The following is a 15,660-nucleotide window of genomic DNA, read 5'->3' as shown; positions in this document are numbered from 1 at the left end:
GGCAGGTGGGGGGGAATGGTGGGGGTATGTGTGCTTACCTGGCTGAGATTGAGAGGCTGCTGCTGCTGGAAGTGTGGTCCTGGCCGCTGCTGCCGGTAGGCAATCGCTCCAGACGAGCTCCCTGAAGAGTGACCGCTGGTGGAGGTCACGTTGCTGGAGGACTTGGACTTGAAGGAGGACGAATGGTGACTGGTGTTGACTGTGTCGTGAAGAGAAAAAGGGCACAGGTCAGTCACAGGTCCTTGGCTGCTCAGAAGACCCTGCCCTAGGGGGACAACAGCAGTCTTTTGAGGACACAGTCCCGTTGACTGGACGATCCCCCATCAGCCGCACTGCCCCCAGACCCAGTGATGATGTTGACTCTGGAATGACACCTGGGCTGGAGCTTGTTCCACTGGTTGGGAGCAAACCCTGATGGACTTTAGAATTACCATCTGGTGACACTGAGCTCCAAAATCACTGCAGGTGGTGACTGCAGCCATGAAATTAAAAGACACTTACTCCTTGGAAGGAAAGTTATGACCAACTTAGACAGCATATTAAAAAGCAGAGACGTTACTTTGTCAACAAAGGTCCATCTAGTCAAGGCTATGGTTTTTCCAGTGGTCGTGTATGGATGTGAGAGTTGGACTAGAAAGAAAGCTGAGTGCAGAAGAATTGATGCTTTTTAACTGTGGTGTTGGATTTTTGAGAGTCCCTTGGACTGCAAGGAGATCCAATCAGTCCATCCTAAAGGAGATCAGTCCTGGGTGTTCATTGGAAGGACTGATGCTGAAGCTGAAACTCCAATCCTTTGGCCACCTGATGTGAAGAGCTGACTCCTTTGAAAAGACCCTGATGCTGGGAAAGATTGAGGGCAGGAGGAGAAGGGGACAACAGAGGATGAGATGGTTGGATGGCATCACCAACTCAATGGACATGAGTTTGGGTAAACTCCGGGAGTTGGTGATGGACAGGGAGGCTTTGGCGTGCTGTGGTTCATAGGGTCACAAAGAGTCGGACACGACTTAGCGAATGAACTGACTGCCACAACTGAAAAAAAATTAATGTAATAGGCTCCAAACCACCACCCAAACTGAGTCTCAGCAAAGGGACTGTGGTTTCTCAGATAGCAAGGAGACCAAGCCAGTCAATCTTAAAGGAAATCAACCCTGAATATTCACTGGAAGGACTGATGCTGAAGCTCCAATACTTTGGTCACCTTATGTGAATAGCCGACTCACTGGAAAAGACTCTGATGCGGGAACGATTGAGGGAAAAAGGAGAAGCGGGCAACAGAAGATGAGATTGTTGGATGGCATCACTGACTCAGTGGGCATGAGTTTGAGCAACTCCAGGAGATAGTGAAGGACAAGGAAGCCTGGAGGGCTGCAGTCCTTGGAGTCATGAAGAGTCGGACATGACTTAGCAACTGAACAACAACAATATATCCAGGGGTCGGGGGAACAACCAGAAGAAAATGAAAAGGGGGAGGCAGTTTATATTAAAGAAACCATTTCAGTCATTGTTGGTGCTGAGTGACCTGTGAACAGCAATTCCCAGCAGAGTGGGACGTGTGTCTCCAGGGGTCAAAGTCAGAGGACCGCATGCAAGGACACGGGACATACGGAATTGAGTGTGACCGCTTGCCTACCTCTCAGTGTCTCTCCTGACATCAGGTATTCCTGTCCTGAAGCTTTGTCTAGATCAAGAGGAAGTGATCCACAGTGAATGCCAACAGGCCTTTAGCACAGGGAGTCCAGACACTTGCCAAAATCTGCAGTGTCCTCTGCAGACTCCCCGACTCTAAAACCATCCATGTTTCAGGGAGCCTCCCAGAGTAGGGACTTCAAGAAAAGACCCCAGAAAAAGGAGAAGTGGCGAGACGAACCCAGGACCTCAGAAGGCAGGGCTGTTTCTCGTGCTGTCAGCTGTGAGAATTCGGAAGATTTATTGGAGATGAGCATCTTTGGGAAACACAAAAGCCTAATGCGGTCTCAATCAGGCACCCCAGGACTGTGAGTGTAAAAAGAGCACATCTGGTCATTCCCAGGTGGCGCTAGTGGTAAAGAATCCACGTGTGAATGCAGGAGACCCAAAGGTTGCGGATTTGATTCCTGGGTCTGGAAGATCCCCTAGAGGAGGGCATGGGAACCCACTCTTGCCTGGAGAATCCCATGGACAGAGAATCCTGGCTTGCTGCAGTCCATAGGGTCGCAAAGAGCCGGATACAACTGAGTGACTGAGCACACTCTGCACCCTCTGGCTGTTCTAGGGGGTAGGGGTGCTAACAATTAATGAAGCATACTTGACATAACTGGGTTGGATCAATTCTATTACAAATCCCAGGGTGATGAGGTCAAAGTCATGATGATGAGATGCCTGAGGCTGGGGCCGGCAAGAGAGAATGCTTATTAACTGTTGATAGAGACAAAGCTGGAGCATGAAGGCAAATCGGGAACCCGGGAGCAGGAGACTGGGGAGCACCCTGAGGGTGAGAGGAGCCTCCTACCGGAGGCAACAGCCGTCCCCCCCCACCCCCACCCCAGTAAAAGGAGAGCTGCCTTGCTGGGAAGGGGCAGGTCCTAGCAGAGACCCCAAATTCAACTGTGCATTGGTGCCCAGTGGCCCTCCCATCCTATCCACGGAAGTGCAAGATGCCCAGGAATTTGTATTCTTCACGAGCTTCCAAGAGAGCAGGAGCCAGCCTGGCCCTGGTGGATACAGCTGACCTGTGTCATGGAGTCAGGGTCTGTGCTCAGGCCAAACCTGGTTAGACTCTCAAAGGTCCCCCAAAACCTGGGGGTGGGGTTGAGGGAAGGGTTCAGGGGACCCATTGTAGGGTGAAGGACGGAAAGCTGCAGATGTTGGCTATCAGGACAACTTCAGTCTCCGTCACTCGGCCACGGGGCTGCTGTGCCGTTCAGCCCCGCCCTGCCCTGCAGATCACCAGATGTGCAGGCTGCCCCGGCCCAGCGGTGGACGGCACCTCTCTGCTCCTGTGTCAATGCTCTGGGCACTTTGTGGTGATTATACTTGAGGGAGAAACTCTTAGATGCAAGGGACCCATAGCTTGAGCCTGTAAGTGAAGAAATTAGAGAGCTTCAGATGAAATGGATGTGACAGAGCCAGGCCACCATCATCGCAGGGACAGGGGTGGGGGGCTGGGTCAGAGCTTGTCAAGTCACCAGAGCAGGGGACCCCAGAATCAGGGAAGAGGGTCTTGAAAGGGGCCAAGAGATTAAAATAGGAATTTCCTCCTGCGGAGAGGAATAAAGTGACCTCAGAGTGGAGAAGGCAAGTGCTGAAGGTCAAGTTCTTGGGACCTATTTTGGAGCTGGAAGGATGTACAGAGATCTCTATCCAAGCCTTGTTGTTCAGTCCCTAAAGTCGTGTCCGACTCTTTGCAACCCTGTGGACTGCAGCACACCAGACTTCCCTGTCCTTCACCATCTCCTGGAGTTTGCTCAAACTCATGCCCATTGAGTCAGAGATGCCATCCAACCACCCCATCTCTGTTGTCCCCTTCTCCTCTTGCCCTCCATCTTTCCTAGCTGCTCTCAAAGATCTGCTGCTTGGGAATGGGCCTGGGTTCATGGGTGGCCCCTGGTGGCCCTGTCTGCACAAGGCGGGTGGCAGTGCTTCAGATCCCGGGTGAGCCCTGGAGGGCCAGCCACATGGCCACAGTGGAGTTAACCTCTATTTTCCCATGTGGAAAACTGGGAAAGTAATGGAAACTACGTTAGGGTCATTGTGAGGATTACCTGAGTTAAAGGACATAGAATGCTTAGTATGTGGCACGTATTCAGCTCTTAACAGTGTTAGCTATGGTTGATGTCTTTATTACTGAGCCCTGTTCCTTGGCTAAGGCTGACGCTCAAGGAACATATGTATGCTCCAACTTGGGACCATCAAGTCCTGTCTTCTGGGACAGGGAAACTGGGAGCCTGGGGGGGTCACTGGGTCAGGAAGACACAGTGCCCAGAAGGCAGGCATTGGCCCTCCAGTGGCTCAGATCAAGGAGTTCTGTCCCATCCGGGACTTAGTGGTTGACCTTTCCCTCAGTCCTGCATTTTCCTTATGACAGTGCAGAGTTCATTCTGTTGCCTTCCAGAAGAACCTTAACTACCCTGAGACCTGAGGAGGCTACGTGAGACATTTTCAGGGAGCCTTTCTGAACTGGGACCCACAGAGGGGGTGAGCACTGAGAGAAGATGAACCAAAAAAAGAGAAAGAAAATGGACTGCACAGCCTCTGTCTTGACCTGAGAGGGCTCAGGGAACCCTGGGATCCCCACAAAGGTGGCCGGTTCACACTCTGGCCATAAAGGGGCCAAATGGGCCCCAGGAGCCCGAGGAAGGCTGCTCTCCTGATTCTTCTGAGCTGAGCTAGGAGGGTTGTGCCGCTAACAGTGGGTGTCAGTGCTGAGAGACACCACAGGCTGGTGGGCCGACAGGGACCAAAATGAAGCTCCTTCCTGCCTTCTGCTGTTCCTAGGAAGGCAGGTCCTCACAGGGGAACATACACCTCTCTTTACATCAGGAAATCACACCGCAGGCTACCCCAGAGACAGCAGCATGAGGTGCTTTAGAACCAGCAGCCTTTCTGAGAATTCTGAGAATAACTTCCTTTTTTTTTTTTTGGTCCAGTGTATCGCTGAGAGATTCTCATTCCTTCAGCTCTAACAATCTTTGTGGAAATGTAGTGGGGTGAGTCCTCAAAACTGCCATGGGTGGCCCACAGCACAATAGATGATGGTGGAAAACGGGCAACAGAATGTGAAAAGGGTGACCCGTGGGCTCCACAAAGCTGCCTCTGTCCACCTCACTGTTGTTCTGGGTCCTGACAGAAAACTGCTGTGTTAGGCGGGGCAAAGCTGGCTTTTGGTTTCCTCACCTGTCTCAACTAGGGGTTGGACCACCTCATCTTAAAGTTTCAATAACTCCCAATTTTGCCAGGACCAAGACCAACAAAGCTCTGAGCTGGACGATGCCTAACCTGTGATGATGTGGCCACTCTCTCATGCATCCTCCTCTGTGTTTAAAAGGCCAAGGGAATTTCAGCATCAGTTACTTGACCACCCCCCCCCCCCCCCGCCCCCACCCAAGCAACCCCTGCCTTTATGAATTCCCAGAGGACCTGGGTAAGGTATGTTCTGAGCCAATTCTTACAGACCACTGTCCTGAATTGTAAAGGGGCCGTTACTGCTACGGAGCTCCTCTGAGAGGTCCTGCAACACGGGTATCCTCAATTTACAACACTCATCATCTCATTCTGTAGATTGACAATCTCTGATCAGAAATCCCTGGGGTCAGACCTTTTGAAATCAAGACTTTCAGAGTTTAGAAGGGAATTTGATACATATTCAACATTTTAGATTACCCCCAAAGAAGCCTTGGGCACTAACCACATAATAAAAAGAAGTGAATATTTCTGTTATAAAATACGGGGACATTTCACTAAGTGGCACAGATATGACTATGACACAAGTAGGAATATGACAAAGGGACTTGCAAACTGCCTCTGGTTAGTTTAGGTTTGTTTGGTTTTACCAGCTGAATTTGCTGTGAACTTAAAATCTGATTTTCAGAGCTTTCTGGATTTTGGATTACAGATGGAAAAGAATATGTCCTTCTCTTCTTGCTGGTCTTAAGGTTTTCAATAACATAGTCTTGACACTGTCACTGTTAATTAAGCAGGAGAGCCCCTCACACCAAGATGTGTGCATTTAAGGCTGTAATCTTTATAAATGGGCTACATGCAGGCAACCTGAGGACTTAAGGGTTCTAGGACAGGAAAGGTTTGAGGAGTCAATGCCCAGATTCTCAACTTTCAGATGTGTCTTTTCCTAAATGGGTGCGCTGGCCCTAGGACCCACTGGTTCCCTTACCCGCCTTCTCTCTCTCATTCACCCCTCTTACAAAAGAAAGGCTCCCTTCTCACTCTCCTCAATGTTTGCACTGCCACCAGGTGTGAGAAACCTAAGGGGTGCCCAAATGGAATAATTCCAGAACATGTGGTTCCTGAGGACGGTCTCTTGAGAGCAAAGAAAGCCACCCTCAGTAGGAAACACTGAGGGCTGACCAGGCTTGTTTCCACTCAGGCGACAAACTCTTTGCAAACTCCCCACCCATCCATCCATCCATCCATCCACCCATCTGTCCATGAGATATACTTTAGAAATGAGGTGGCCGTCATCACAGGGAGGAGTTTTTGTGACAGATATGAGGTCCTCTCTGGCCGCCTGGGCTGACAACAAGGAATCTTCTCAAGCAGGATCCTTGGTGAAGATCTACTAAACACCCACTCCCCACACCCAGGGCTTGTTAAGTGCTCCTGTAACAAGATTGTGAGCTGCAGGAAGCAGAAAACCAGCCTCCAGAGAGATGCTCCTGGCAGCTCCGCCCCGAATTACCTGGCCCCAGGCTGTCACACTCCACCAGCACCTCGCTGGCCTGGGTTTTCAGGGGGGGCACGATGATGGTCCGGGGGTTCCCCGTGCAGTGCGGCTCCAGGCTCCCCTTGGTGTCGAAGGTGGTGGCGTTGTGCCCGGCGCGGTGCTGCACGGAGTAGGGGCTGGTGTTGCTAGAGGAGTCGGAGTAGGGAGAGTCGTGGACCGTGACACAGCTGATGACGTTTTTTCTCTGCTTGGAGACAGTGCTGGAAATGCAAAGGGGGAGACCAGGACCGTGAGAGGCTGTGAGGTGAGACACCCGACTGGCCGGGCAAAGCCGCACTTGCTGCGGGCAGGGGCAGGAGGGCAGGAGAGAGGGTGGGAATGTGACTTCTGCTTTCGAGAAACCTAATGGGGAAACCCAGGCATCACCAGTCTCAGCGGCGGGGGTAGGGGTGGGGAAGATGTGAGGACAAGAGAAGGGGCTGGAGTGGGGCCCACAGAAGCTTCTGGAAATGGGGTGAGAGAACCTTCTGGGCAGGCCTGGGCTCTCTCCCATGCAGCAGGGCTCAGCAGACCTGCCGGGGAAGCACTGGCAGCCCAGAGCTGCATGGCAGTTGTCCACTAAAAAATGTCACAACCTAGAAACTGAGAGTTATCTTTTGTTTGGTGGGAATTCCTAGTCCTTGGACTGCTTGGAGATCAAACCAGTCAATCCTAAAGGAAATCAACCCTGAATATTCATTGAAAGGACTGATGCTGAAGCTGAAGCACCAATCCTTTGGCCACCTGATGTGAAGCGCCGACTCACTGGAAAAGACCCTGATGCTGGGAAAGATTAAGGGCAAGAGGAGAAGGGGACGGCAGAGGATAAGATGGTTGGATGGTATCACTGACTCAAGGGACATGAGTTTGAGCAAACTCTGGGAGATAGTGAAGGACAGGGAAGCCTGGCATGCTGCAGTCCATGGGGTTGCAAAGCGTTGGACACAAATGAGCAACAATACAACAACAACCTAGGACTTGGAGTCCAAGAGACAGCATCTCAAGTGATCCTGAGATAACTATTCCAAAGAGGTAGGGGGAGGAATCAGGTTATAGAGGAGTTTTGTAGCAAGGGGCAAGTAGTCTGAACATCAAAAGGTTATTGTCAGTTAAGGAAAAATAGCTAGGTTGTGACATCCCTGTTTACTACAGCAGGAAATATTCCATTTGACATTATATTTGGAGGCCCAAAATCGCTGATGGCTGTGACATCCTTGTTTACTGATAAGGCAGGAGTTATTCCATTTCACACAGCGCCCTCTCAGCCACCAGGGAGGGACATAAAAGCACACAGAGCACCCAGCCAGACCCCGGCAACCCGAGGCTGTGGTGTGGAAGAAGAACACCCCTGGGAACGAAGAGCATAAGCTTTATTAGGCTCGGGGCCTGGGAGACCCTGCCAATTTAGGCAAGAGAGGATAAGGCATCCAAGAGGGGCTGGGATGCAGTGAGAGGGATGGGAGAGTGAGGCGCTGACCACACTAATCCCACACACAGCTGAGGAATCGGAGCTGGACCTCACAGCCTCAGCTACCTCTCCGCTCTGGGGATGGGGTGGCTGATGGCTTTGTCGGGCAGGCCACCCAAGACCCCCAAGTCCCCATCTCAGGAAGTCCCAACCCTCCTGCAGCTTCTCCACTGCCGGGCCGAGGGTGGGGTGGGGGTAAAAGACGCCTGTGAGGGCGCTGCTCTGGACCCCTGGTCTTCATTCTAGAACGGAGACTTCACACACTGATGGGGAAGAACAGGCTTTGCCTGGCTCTGGGCCAGCACATTTCTTTTTTCCTGAGATATTTACGTTTGTCACTTTGGGAACCAATTCTGTCTGCCTCCCAGCTCAGTGAGAGGCTGGTGGGATGACAGATATGGAATTGGTTGCTTATTGTGAAAGGTGTAAAAATGGATCGTACCTATTTTGGTATATTGATCATCTATTTTTAAGAAATATCGATTGTCTAAGTAAGATGGTCAATGTCCAACCACTTGGCTAAGAAGCCGGTATTTATAGAGCGCCTAATGGAGCCACAATACTGCCACCTCCCAACCCAGGTGTCTTGCCCAAGGTCACACAGCCAGTGACAGCCAGATTCCAAGATTGATCTCTGCCCCACCTGAGGGCAGTGGAGAAATGAGAAACTGGAACCCAGGGCTAAAAGGCTGAGGGGCTGGGAGTGAGTTCACAGGAGGCCTGATGCCTTGCTCCCCAATGCCTGCACTGCTGACATCTGGGCTGGATAATTCCTCTTCGGGCTTAGCTTCTGTCTCCTCTGGATCAGGGTGGAAACGTCCCTCTCTGCGTCGGTGGGTAAGGACACAGGCCCGGCAGACAGACGTCTAACTTCAGCAAGTGCTGGTGGCCTTGGGTGACTGTTCAACCTCCAAGCGATTCAATCTCCTTATCAGTAAGGTGTAGATAATAATAGTACTTACATCACAGGCTTGTTCTGAGACTCAAATGAGAAAATACACAAAGTATTTTGAATGGTATACAACACAGAGTAAGTATTCTATGAAAACTAGCTTCTATTATTAGTGTTACCTCATTTAACATGTGAAAACAGATTTGCAGGAAAAAGTATCTCTAGGCAAAATGAGTTCTATGAAGGTACAGACTTGCTGGAAAAGTTTCTAGTCTAGGAATAAACCAGAAGCTGATAGGAAAGAAGTTAAAACCCATCAGTTAGACACCTTGGAGATCTATAGTAGGTGCTACAGGGAATTTCTGTATAATACGTGTCTCCGCCCTAGGAGACGACTAAATCTCAGTGAAGGATTATATAATGATTAAAATCTCAGTGAAGGATTGTATAAAAACATGACAAGTTACACACTAAAAGTTTTAAAATAATCAGTTAAAGAGAAAGGATGTCATACAGACTTCCATGATGAACTGTCAAGTGAGCTGTGCGGATGATAATTAAGAACTCGGAAGAAGGCAAGGAATGAATTGATTGTGTATACTTATAGCTCTTCATTCTAACTTTGATAAACTGGATATATCTTAATTAAGAAAAACTATGCACATGTGTGCTCAGTCGCTCAGTTATGTCCGACTCTTTGACCCCAGTGGACTGTAACCCGCCAGGCTCCTCTGTCCGTGGGATTATCCTGTCGAGAATACTGGAGTGGGTTGCCATTTCCTACTGCAGGGGATAAAGAACTACACTTTCTACTTATAACAGCTGAAATGCAAAAGGCCCACATGCTTGTTGCTCAAACACAGTTTGAGGTAAACAGTTACTGTATAACCCAGTGATTCTGGTCTAGGTAAGTACAAAACGGAATTGAAAGCCAAAATAGACACTTGTATGCTAATGTTCACTGCTGTAGTATTCACCATAGCCGAAAGGTGGAAGTAACCTCAGTGCCCATCAGCTGATCAACGGAATAGTATTCAGCCATAAAAATGAATAAAGTTCTGATACACGCTACAATACGGATGAATCTTGAAAATGTTATGCTAAGTGAAATAAGCCACAAAAGGACAGATATTGTGTGATTCCACTTATATGAGATTCCTAGAATAGGCAAACTCATAGAGACAGAATGTAAATTAGAGGTTGGTTACCAAGGGCTGGGGGGTGGGAAGAGGAGTTTGGGGAGTTGCTGCTTAATGGTACAAAGTTTCTGTTTGAGGTGATGGAAAAGTTTTGGAAATAATGTTGATGGCTGCACACACTGTGAATGTATTGTGTCACTGAACTGTACAATTAAAAATGGTTAAAGTGGCAACCTTTATTATATATAGAGAGAGATGGGAATACCAGACCACCTGACCTGCCTCTTGAGAAACCTGTATGCAGGTCAGGAAGCAACAGTTAGAACTGGACATGGAACAACAGACTGGTTCCAAATAGGAAAGGGAGTACGTCAAGGCTGTATATGGTCACCCTACTTATTTACCTTATATGCAGAGTACATCATGAGAAGCACTGGGCTTGGAAGAAGCACAAGCTGGAATCAAGATTGCTGGGAGAAATATCAATAACCTCAGATATGCAGATGACACCACCCTTATGGCAGAAAGCGAAGAACTAAAGAGCCTCTTGATGAAAATTAAAGAGGAGAGTGAAAAAGTTGGCTTAAAGCTCAACATTTAGAAAACTAAGATCATGGCACCCAGTCCCATCACTTCATGGCAAACAGATGGGGAAACAGTGGAAACAGTGGCTGACTTTATTTTTCTGGGCTCCAAAATCACTGCAGACAGTGACTGTAGCCATGAAATTAGAAGATGCTTACTCCTTGGAAGGAAAGTTATGACCAACCTAGACTGCATATTTAAAAGCAGAGACATTATTTTGTCAACAAAGGTCCATCTAGTCAAGGCTATGGTTTTTCCAGTGGTCATGTATGGATGTGAGAGTTGGAGTAGAAAGAAAGCTGAGCACAGAAGAATTGATGCTTTTGAACTGTGGTGTTGGAGAAGACTCTTGAGAGTAACTTGGACTGCAAGGAGATCCAACCAGTCCATCCTGAAGGAGATCAGTCCTGGGTGTTCATTGGAAGGACTGATGTTGAAGCTGAAACTCCAATCCTTTGGCCACCTGATGTGAAGAGCTGACCCTTTGGAAAATACCCTGATGCTGGGAAAGATTGAGGGCAGGAGGAGAAGGGAACGACAGGGGATGAGATGGTTGGATGGCATCACCGACTCAATGGACATGGGTTTGGGTAAACTCCGGGAGTTGGTGATGGACAGGGAGGCCTGGCGTGCTGTGGTTTCATGGGGTTGCAAAGAGTCGGACATGACTGAGCGACTGAACTGAGACTGAGTGCCACAACTGAAAAAAAATTAATGTAATAGGCCCCAAGCCACTTAATTGGACACTTTAAATGGGTGAACTGTATGGTACGCAAATTATATCTCAAGTTTTAAAGTCCATCTGCTTATTCAGGGACAAGAAAGCAAATGGGACTCACAGGGTAGGTGGGGATGAACGACTCAGATGTGGCAGAAGAACTAGAAAGTGGGGCACCGGGGAAAGGTCCCCAAGCCTCCAAAGTAGGGACATGAAATCTGAGAGCAGCAAGAGTTCTGGAAAGCTGTAGAAATGGGAAGAAGCACTGGAGCTTTCCTGATGGCTCAGCAGTAAAGAATCCGCCTGCAATGCAGGAGAAACAGGAGACTCGGGTTCAATCCCTGGGATGGAAAGATCCCCTGGAGAAGGCAATGGCAACCCACTCCAGTATTCTTGCCTGGAAAATCCATGGACAGAAGAGCCTGAAGGGCTATAGTCCAGGGGGTGGCAAAGAGTCAGACTGAGTGATTAACCTACCACACACTGGGAGGAAGGAGAGCTGCCTTTAAAAAAAAAAAAAGAATTGGTGAAAGAAGCCACAGCTGCTCTCTGAGTGGGGTGGGGCCAGCCTGTGAGCAATCTGTTGTGTCATAAGATGTTGTTAGAGGAAACGCCCCCAGTTCTAACCCCCCACTCCTGGCACCATCACAAAATGCTCCCAGGACCAGGGTCAGCGCCGGGAGACTGAGCGCGTGTGGCTAGCCTGCCCCGCCCTTCACTCTCAGCTTCGGTCACGGCCAGTTCCGCCTGATTAAATGACACACACACAGTGACTCATCTGGTCACCTCACTGAACGCAGAAATGCTCTGCTGCAGGTGAGCCTGTGGGTGGCGGGCCCCACGTGAAGGACAGAGGCTGGCTGCTGCCAAATGTGTCCTCTGAGCCAGTGCTCTAGGCCTGGCGCTGTTGTCCATGTTATTGGTGTGACCTTGGGCAGTGGCCTGGATATACTGGGGTGACCCTGGATGTCCCTCCAGCTCTAACCTGCTATGAAACTGTTAGGGAGAGTGGCATTAAAGATGCCATTTGTGGTCCCCTAAATATTTATTATTAAAGACATTTAAAAGAGGATTTGCTTTACTCCTAATTTGGAGAGAAAATAAATCCTTTTAGTAAGTGTATTTTTCATGGAGACCCAGACCAAGACACTCCCTGCCGATGACATATTCTCCTTAGGTTCTGCGTAGTTTATTAAATAGGGCTTCCCCGGTGGCTCAGACGGTAAAGAATCTGCCTCCAATGCAGGAGATGTGGGTTTGATCCCTGGGTCAGGACGATCCACTGGGGAAAGAAATGGCCACCCATTCCAGTATTCTTGTCTGGAGAATTCCATGGACAGAGGAGCCTGGAAGGCTACAGTTTATGGGGTCACAAAGAGTCAGACACGACTGAGGGACTAACACACAAATAGAAAATGGGCAAATTAAACACCCCCCCCCCCCCAACTAATTTTGGCCAAGCTGTAACTGAATTCAAGGTGGACATACTTGGAATTCTTTACTCAAGTTAGAAATCTCAGAGAGGCTTCAGGTCAATACGAGTAAGAATTTTCTGACAACTGGAATTATCTGAACATAGAGTGGGCCAATTCATGAAGCAGTGAGCTTCCTGTCACTGGAGGACGGCTTTCTGACAAGAGTCTTATAAAGCTGACAGCTGATCTAGATGACCCCTCAGAACTGAAAGCCATCTTCCGATGGAAACCTAACAGGTAGTGAGTCTTTCCACCAAAGGGGTCGAGGAATTCTGCGTGTCATTTTCTTGATTTCTATCAGGAGTGTGGGATAAAACCTCTCTGAGCTCTTCAGGGATTCCTCCCTTTTTTTCTGAGCTGGAAGTCCCCACGCCTGACAGGCAGACAGGTACAACACAGTCTGATGCTGATATACCTACCTTTTTGGGTTTACATGTGACAGGTTTGGAAGAGGTGAATTAATTTGATAGCTCTGTTTCTAATCTCTTCTATTGTTAGAATCTCTGTGCTCTACTTGATGTACTATGCAGATTAAAGAACAAATGGGAAGCTGTTAAATGAGTCAGTTTAAAAATGAGCATGCATCTGACACGATGACTACGGATTCTTTTAGCTCCTACATGTCGATTCTGCTGGGATTCATCCCACGACAGTGTCTAATTATTATTGATAGCTTATCAATCCCATTATGAATTGGTTAATGGAAGTGAGACAGACAGTGACAAGAGCAGAATGAGAAATCCTTGCTTAAATGGCCTCGACAGAACATCACTTCTGAATAAAGCACAAAGCTGCCGGAGTTCATGACTGCATTGTGTTGTCATGGCAATAGATGATTTTCATCATTTTCAAGTGATGAAAAGAAACAAGGAACTAAGAAGCAAAGAAATCAGCCCCAATGGAGAAAACATGGCTGGAGAATCAGATACAATTCTTCGACCCCTTCTCTGTATGACCCTACCTGGAATATGCTTCTGATTTCTATTTGCTGGTCAACTCCATCCTGCAGGACCAGAGTCAAAACTCATCTCCACCAATGAACTTTCCATGCCATAATCTACACTATATGTGAAAACTGCTCTTCTGTTATCATGACACTGATTACTGAATATAGATAGATAATGTTTACTGAATGCACAACTACTGTTCAAAGTCCTTTGCATGTTTTATCCCCTTGAATCCTCACAGCCGGACTATAAGGTGGAGAAAGTTATAACTTTCATTTTGAGAACAGGAAAATGTTGGGTGCTTTAGGATGCTTTAGGTCACTTGGATGTTCAAGGTCACATAGCTGGTTAGGGACAGAGCTGGGCTGGAACTAAGAGCTAGCATTCTTCTTCTGTTGCCTTTTCTTTTTGTGACTGAGTGTGGTCTTAGTTTATTTTAAACTTTTTATTTTATTGTGGTAAGAATATGCAACGTGAGATCTACTTTCTTAAAATATTAAGTATACAATACGGTATCAGTGATGCTGTATAGCAGATCTCTGAAGTTTATTCATTGTAACTGAGATTTATGCCTGTTGATTAGCGACTGCTCATGTCCCACAGCCCCTGGCAACTGAGATATAATTCTTTGATTCTGTGAATTAGACTATTTTAGATAGCTCATATATGAGGTTGCATACTGCACATTTTCCTTTTTAAGGCTGAACAGCATCCCACTGTACGAACAGGTCCCATTTTCTTTATCCATTCATCTGATGGACACTTAGGTTGCTTCTACATCTTGGCTATCGTGACTGATGCTGCAGGCAACATGGGAGTGTAGGTATCTCTTCGAGGTTCTAATTTTAATTCTTTTGGATAAACACTCAGAAGTGGGACTGCTAGATCACATGGCAGTTCTGTTTTTCACTTTTTGGCTGAGCGTCACAGAATATGGGATCTTTGTCCTCTGACTGGGGATTGAGCCTGCACCTACTGCATTGGAAGCATGGAGTCTTAACCACTGGACTACCCGGGAAGTCCCTATTTTTAGCTTTTTTGAGGAACCTCCATACTGTTTTCCATAGTAGCTGCACCAACTTATACTGCCACCAGCAGTGTACAAGAGTTCTAACGTCTCCACTTCCTCCATCAACACATCAGCTTTTGTCTTTTTTGGTAACAGCCATCCTGCCATGTGTGACGTGATATCACACCATGGTTTTGCTTTGCATTTCCCTGATTATGAGTGAGGCCGAGCACTTTTCATATGGCTGCTGGAACATCTTCTTTTAAGTAAACTCTGTCCAAATCCTTAGCCCACTTTTAAATTCGGTCACTGTTTTTTTTTTTTTTTTTTTTTTTGCTGTTGGGTTGTCCAGAGCCTGCACTCCCTCTTCATCACCAGCTACACAGCTCCTCCTACCCATGAGGACTAAGAATGTAAGGCAACTGAGAGTCCTCCTTCGCGCTCCACCAGGGCCGAGTCGGTGACAGCGGCATGAGGGTGTGAACTGTTCACTGTGCTGTTCCCACTCCCTTTCCACCCAACCAGAAATAAATGGCCGACAGCCTTTAACTAGCCCTTCACTTGGGTGGAGGGACAGGGGTGCCAATGCCACCAGATCAGCGTGCTCCTCCCGATGCATCACGTGGCCTCCAATTTAAAGAAAGCTGAGCGCCGAAGAATTGATGCTTTTGAACTGTGGGTTGGAGAGGACTCTTTAGAGTCCTTTGGATTGCAAGGAGATCCAACCAGTCAACCAAAGGAAATCAGTCCTGAATATTCATTGGAAGGACTGATGCTGAAGCTGAAACTCCAATACTCTGGCCACCTGATACGAAGAACTGACTCATTGGAAAAGACCCTGATGCTGGGAAAGATTGAGGGCAGGAGGAGAAGGGGGACGACAGAGGATAAGATGGTTGGATGACATCACCGACTTGATGGACATGAGTTTGAGTAGGCTCCGGGAGCTGGTGATGGACAGGGAGACCTGGTGTGCAGTTCATGGGGTCTCAAAGAGTCAGACACGACT

The 15,660-nt window shown here is 48.2% G+C and overlaps 1 protein-coding gene across 5 annotated transcripts in view; it reads right to left on the bottom strand.

Moving 5' to 3' along the window:
* Positions 1-15,660, bottom strand: part of HIPK2 (homeodomain interacting protein kinase 2) — a 210,892-nt gene that overhangs the window by 13,060 nt on the left and 182,172 nt on the right. For 4 of the 5 annotated variants that reach the window (XM_070465024.1, XM_020899418.2, XM_070465034.1 and 1 more), the window contains exons 13-14: positions 6,395-6,639; positions 39-199 (exon numbers count right to left, since the gene is read on the bottom strand). In XM_070465024.1, coding sequence (XP_070321125.1) covers positions 39-199; positions 6,395-6,639 — 406 coding nt within the window. Of the gene's footprint in view, positions 1-38; positions 200-1,913; positions 3,059-6,394; positions 6,640-15,660 lie in introns of those variants that run through there. The other variant, XM_070465041.1, reaches the window with a different exon arrangement.

The sequence above is a fragment of the Odocoileus virginianus genome, chromosome 1 (genome assembly GCF_023699985.2).
Source record: "Odocoileus virginianus isolate 20LAN1187 ecotype Illinois chromosome 1, Ovbor_1.2, whole genome shotgun sequence".
Classification (NCBI taxonomy): Eukaryota; Metazoa; Chordata; class Mammalia; order Artiodactyla; family Cervidae; genus Odocoileus; species Odocoileus virginianus.
Note: the sequence above shows the minus strand (reverse complement) of the source record. Positions and strands in the feature narration are given on the sequence as shown.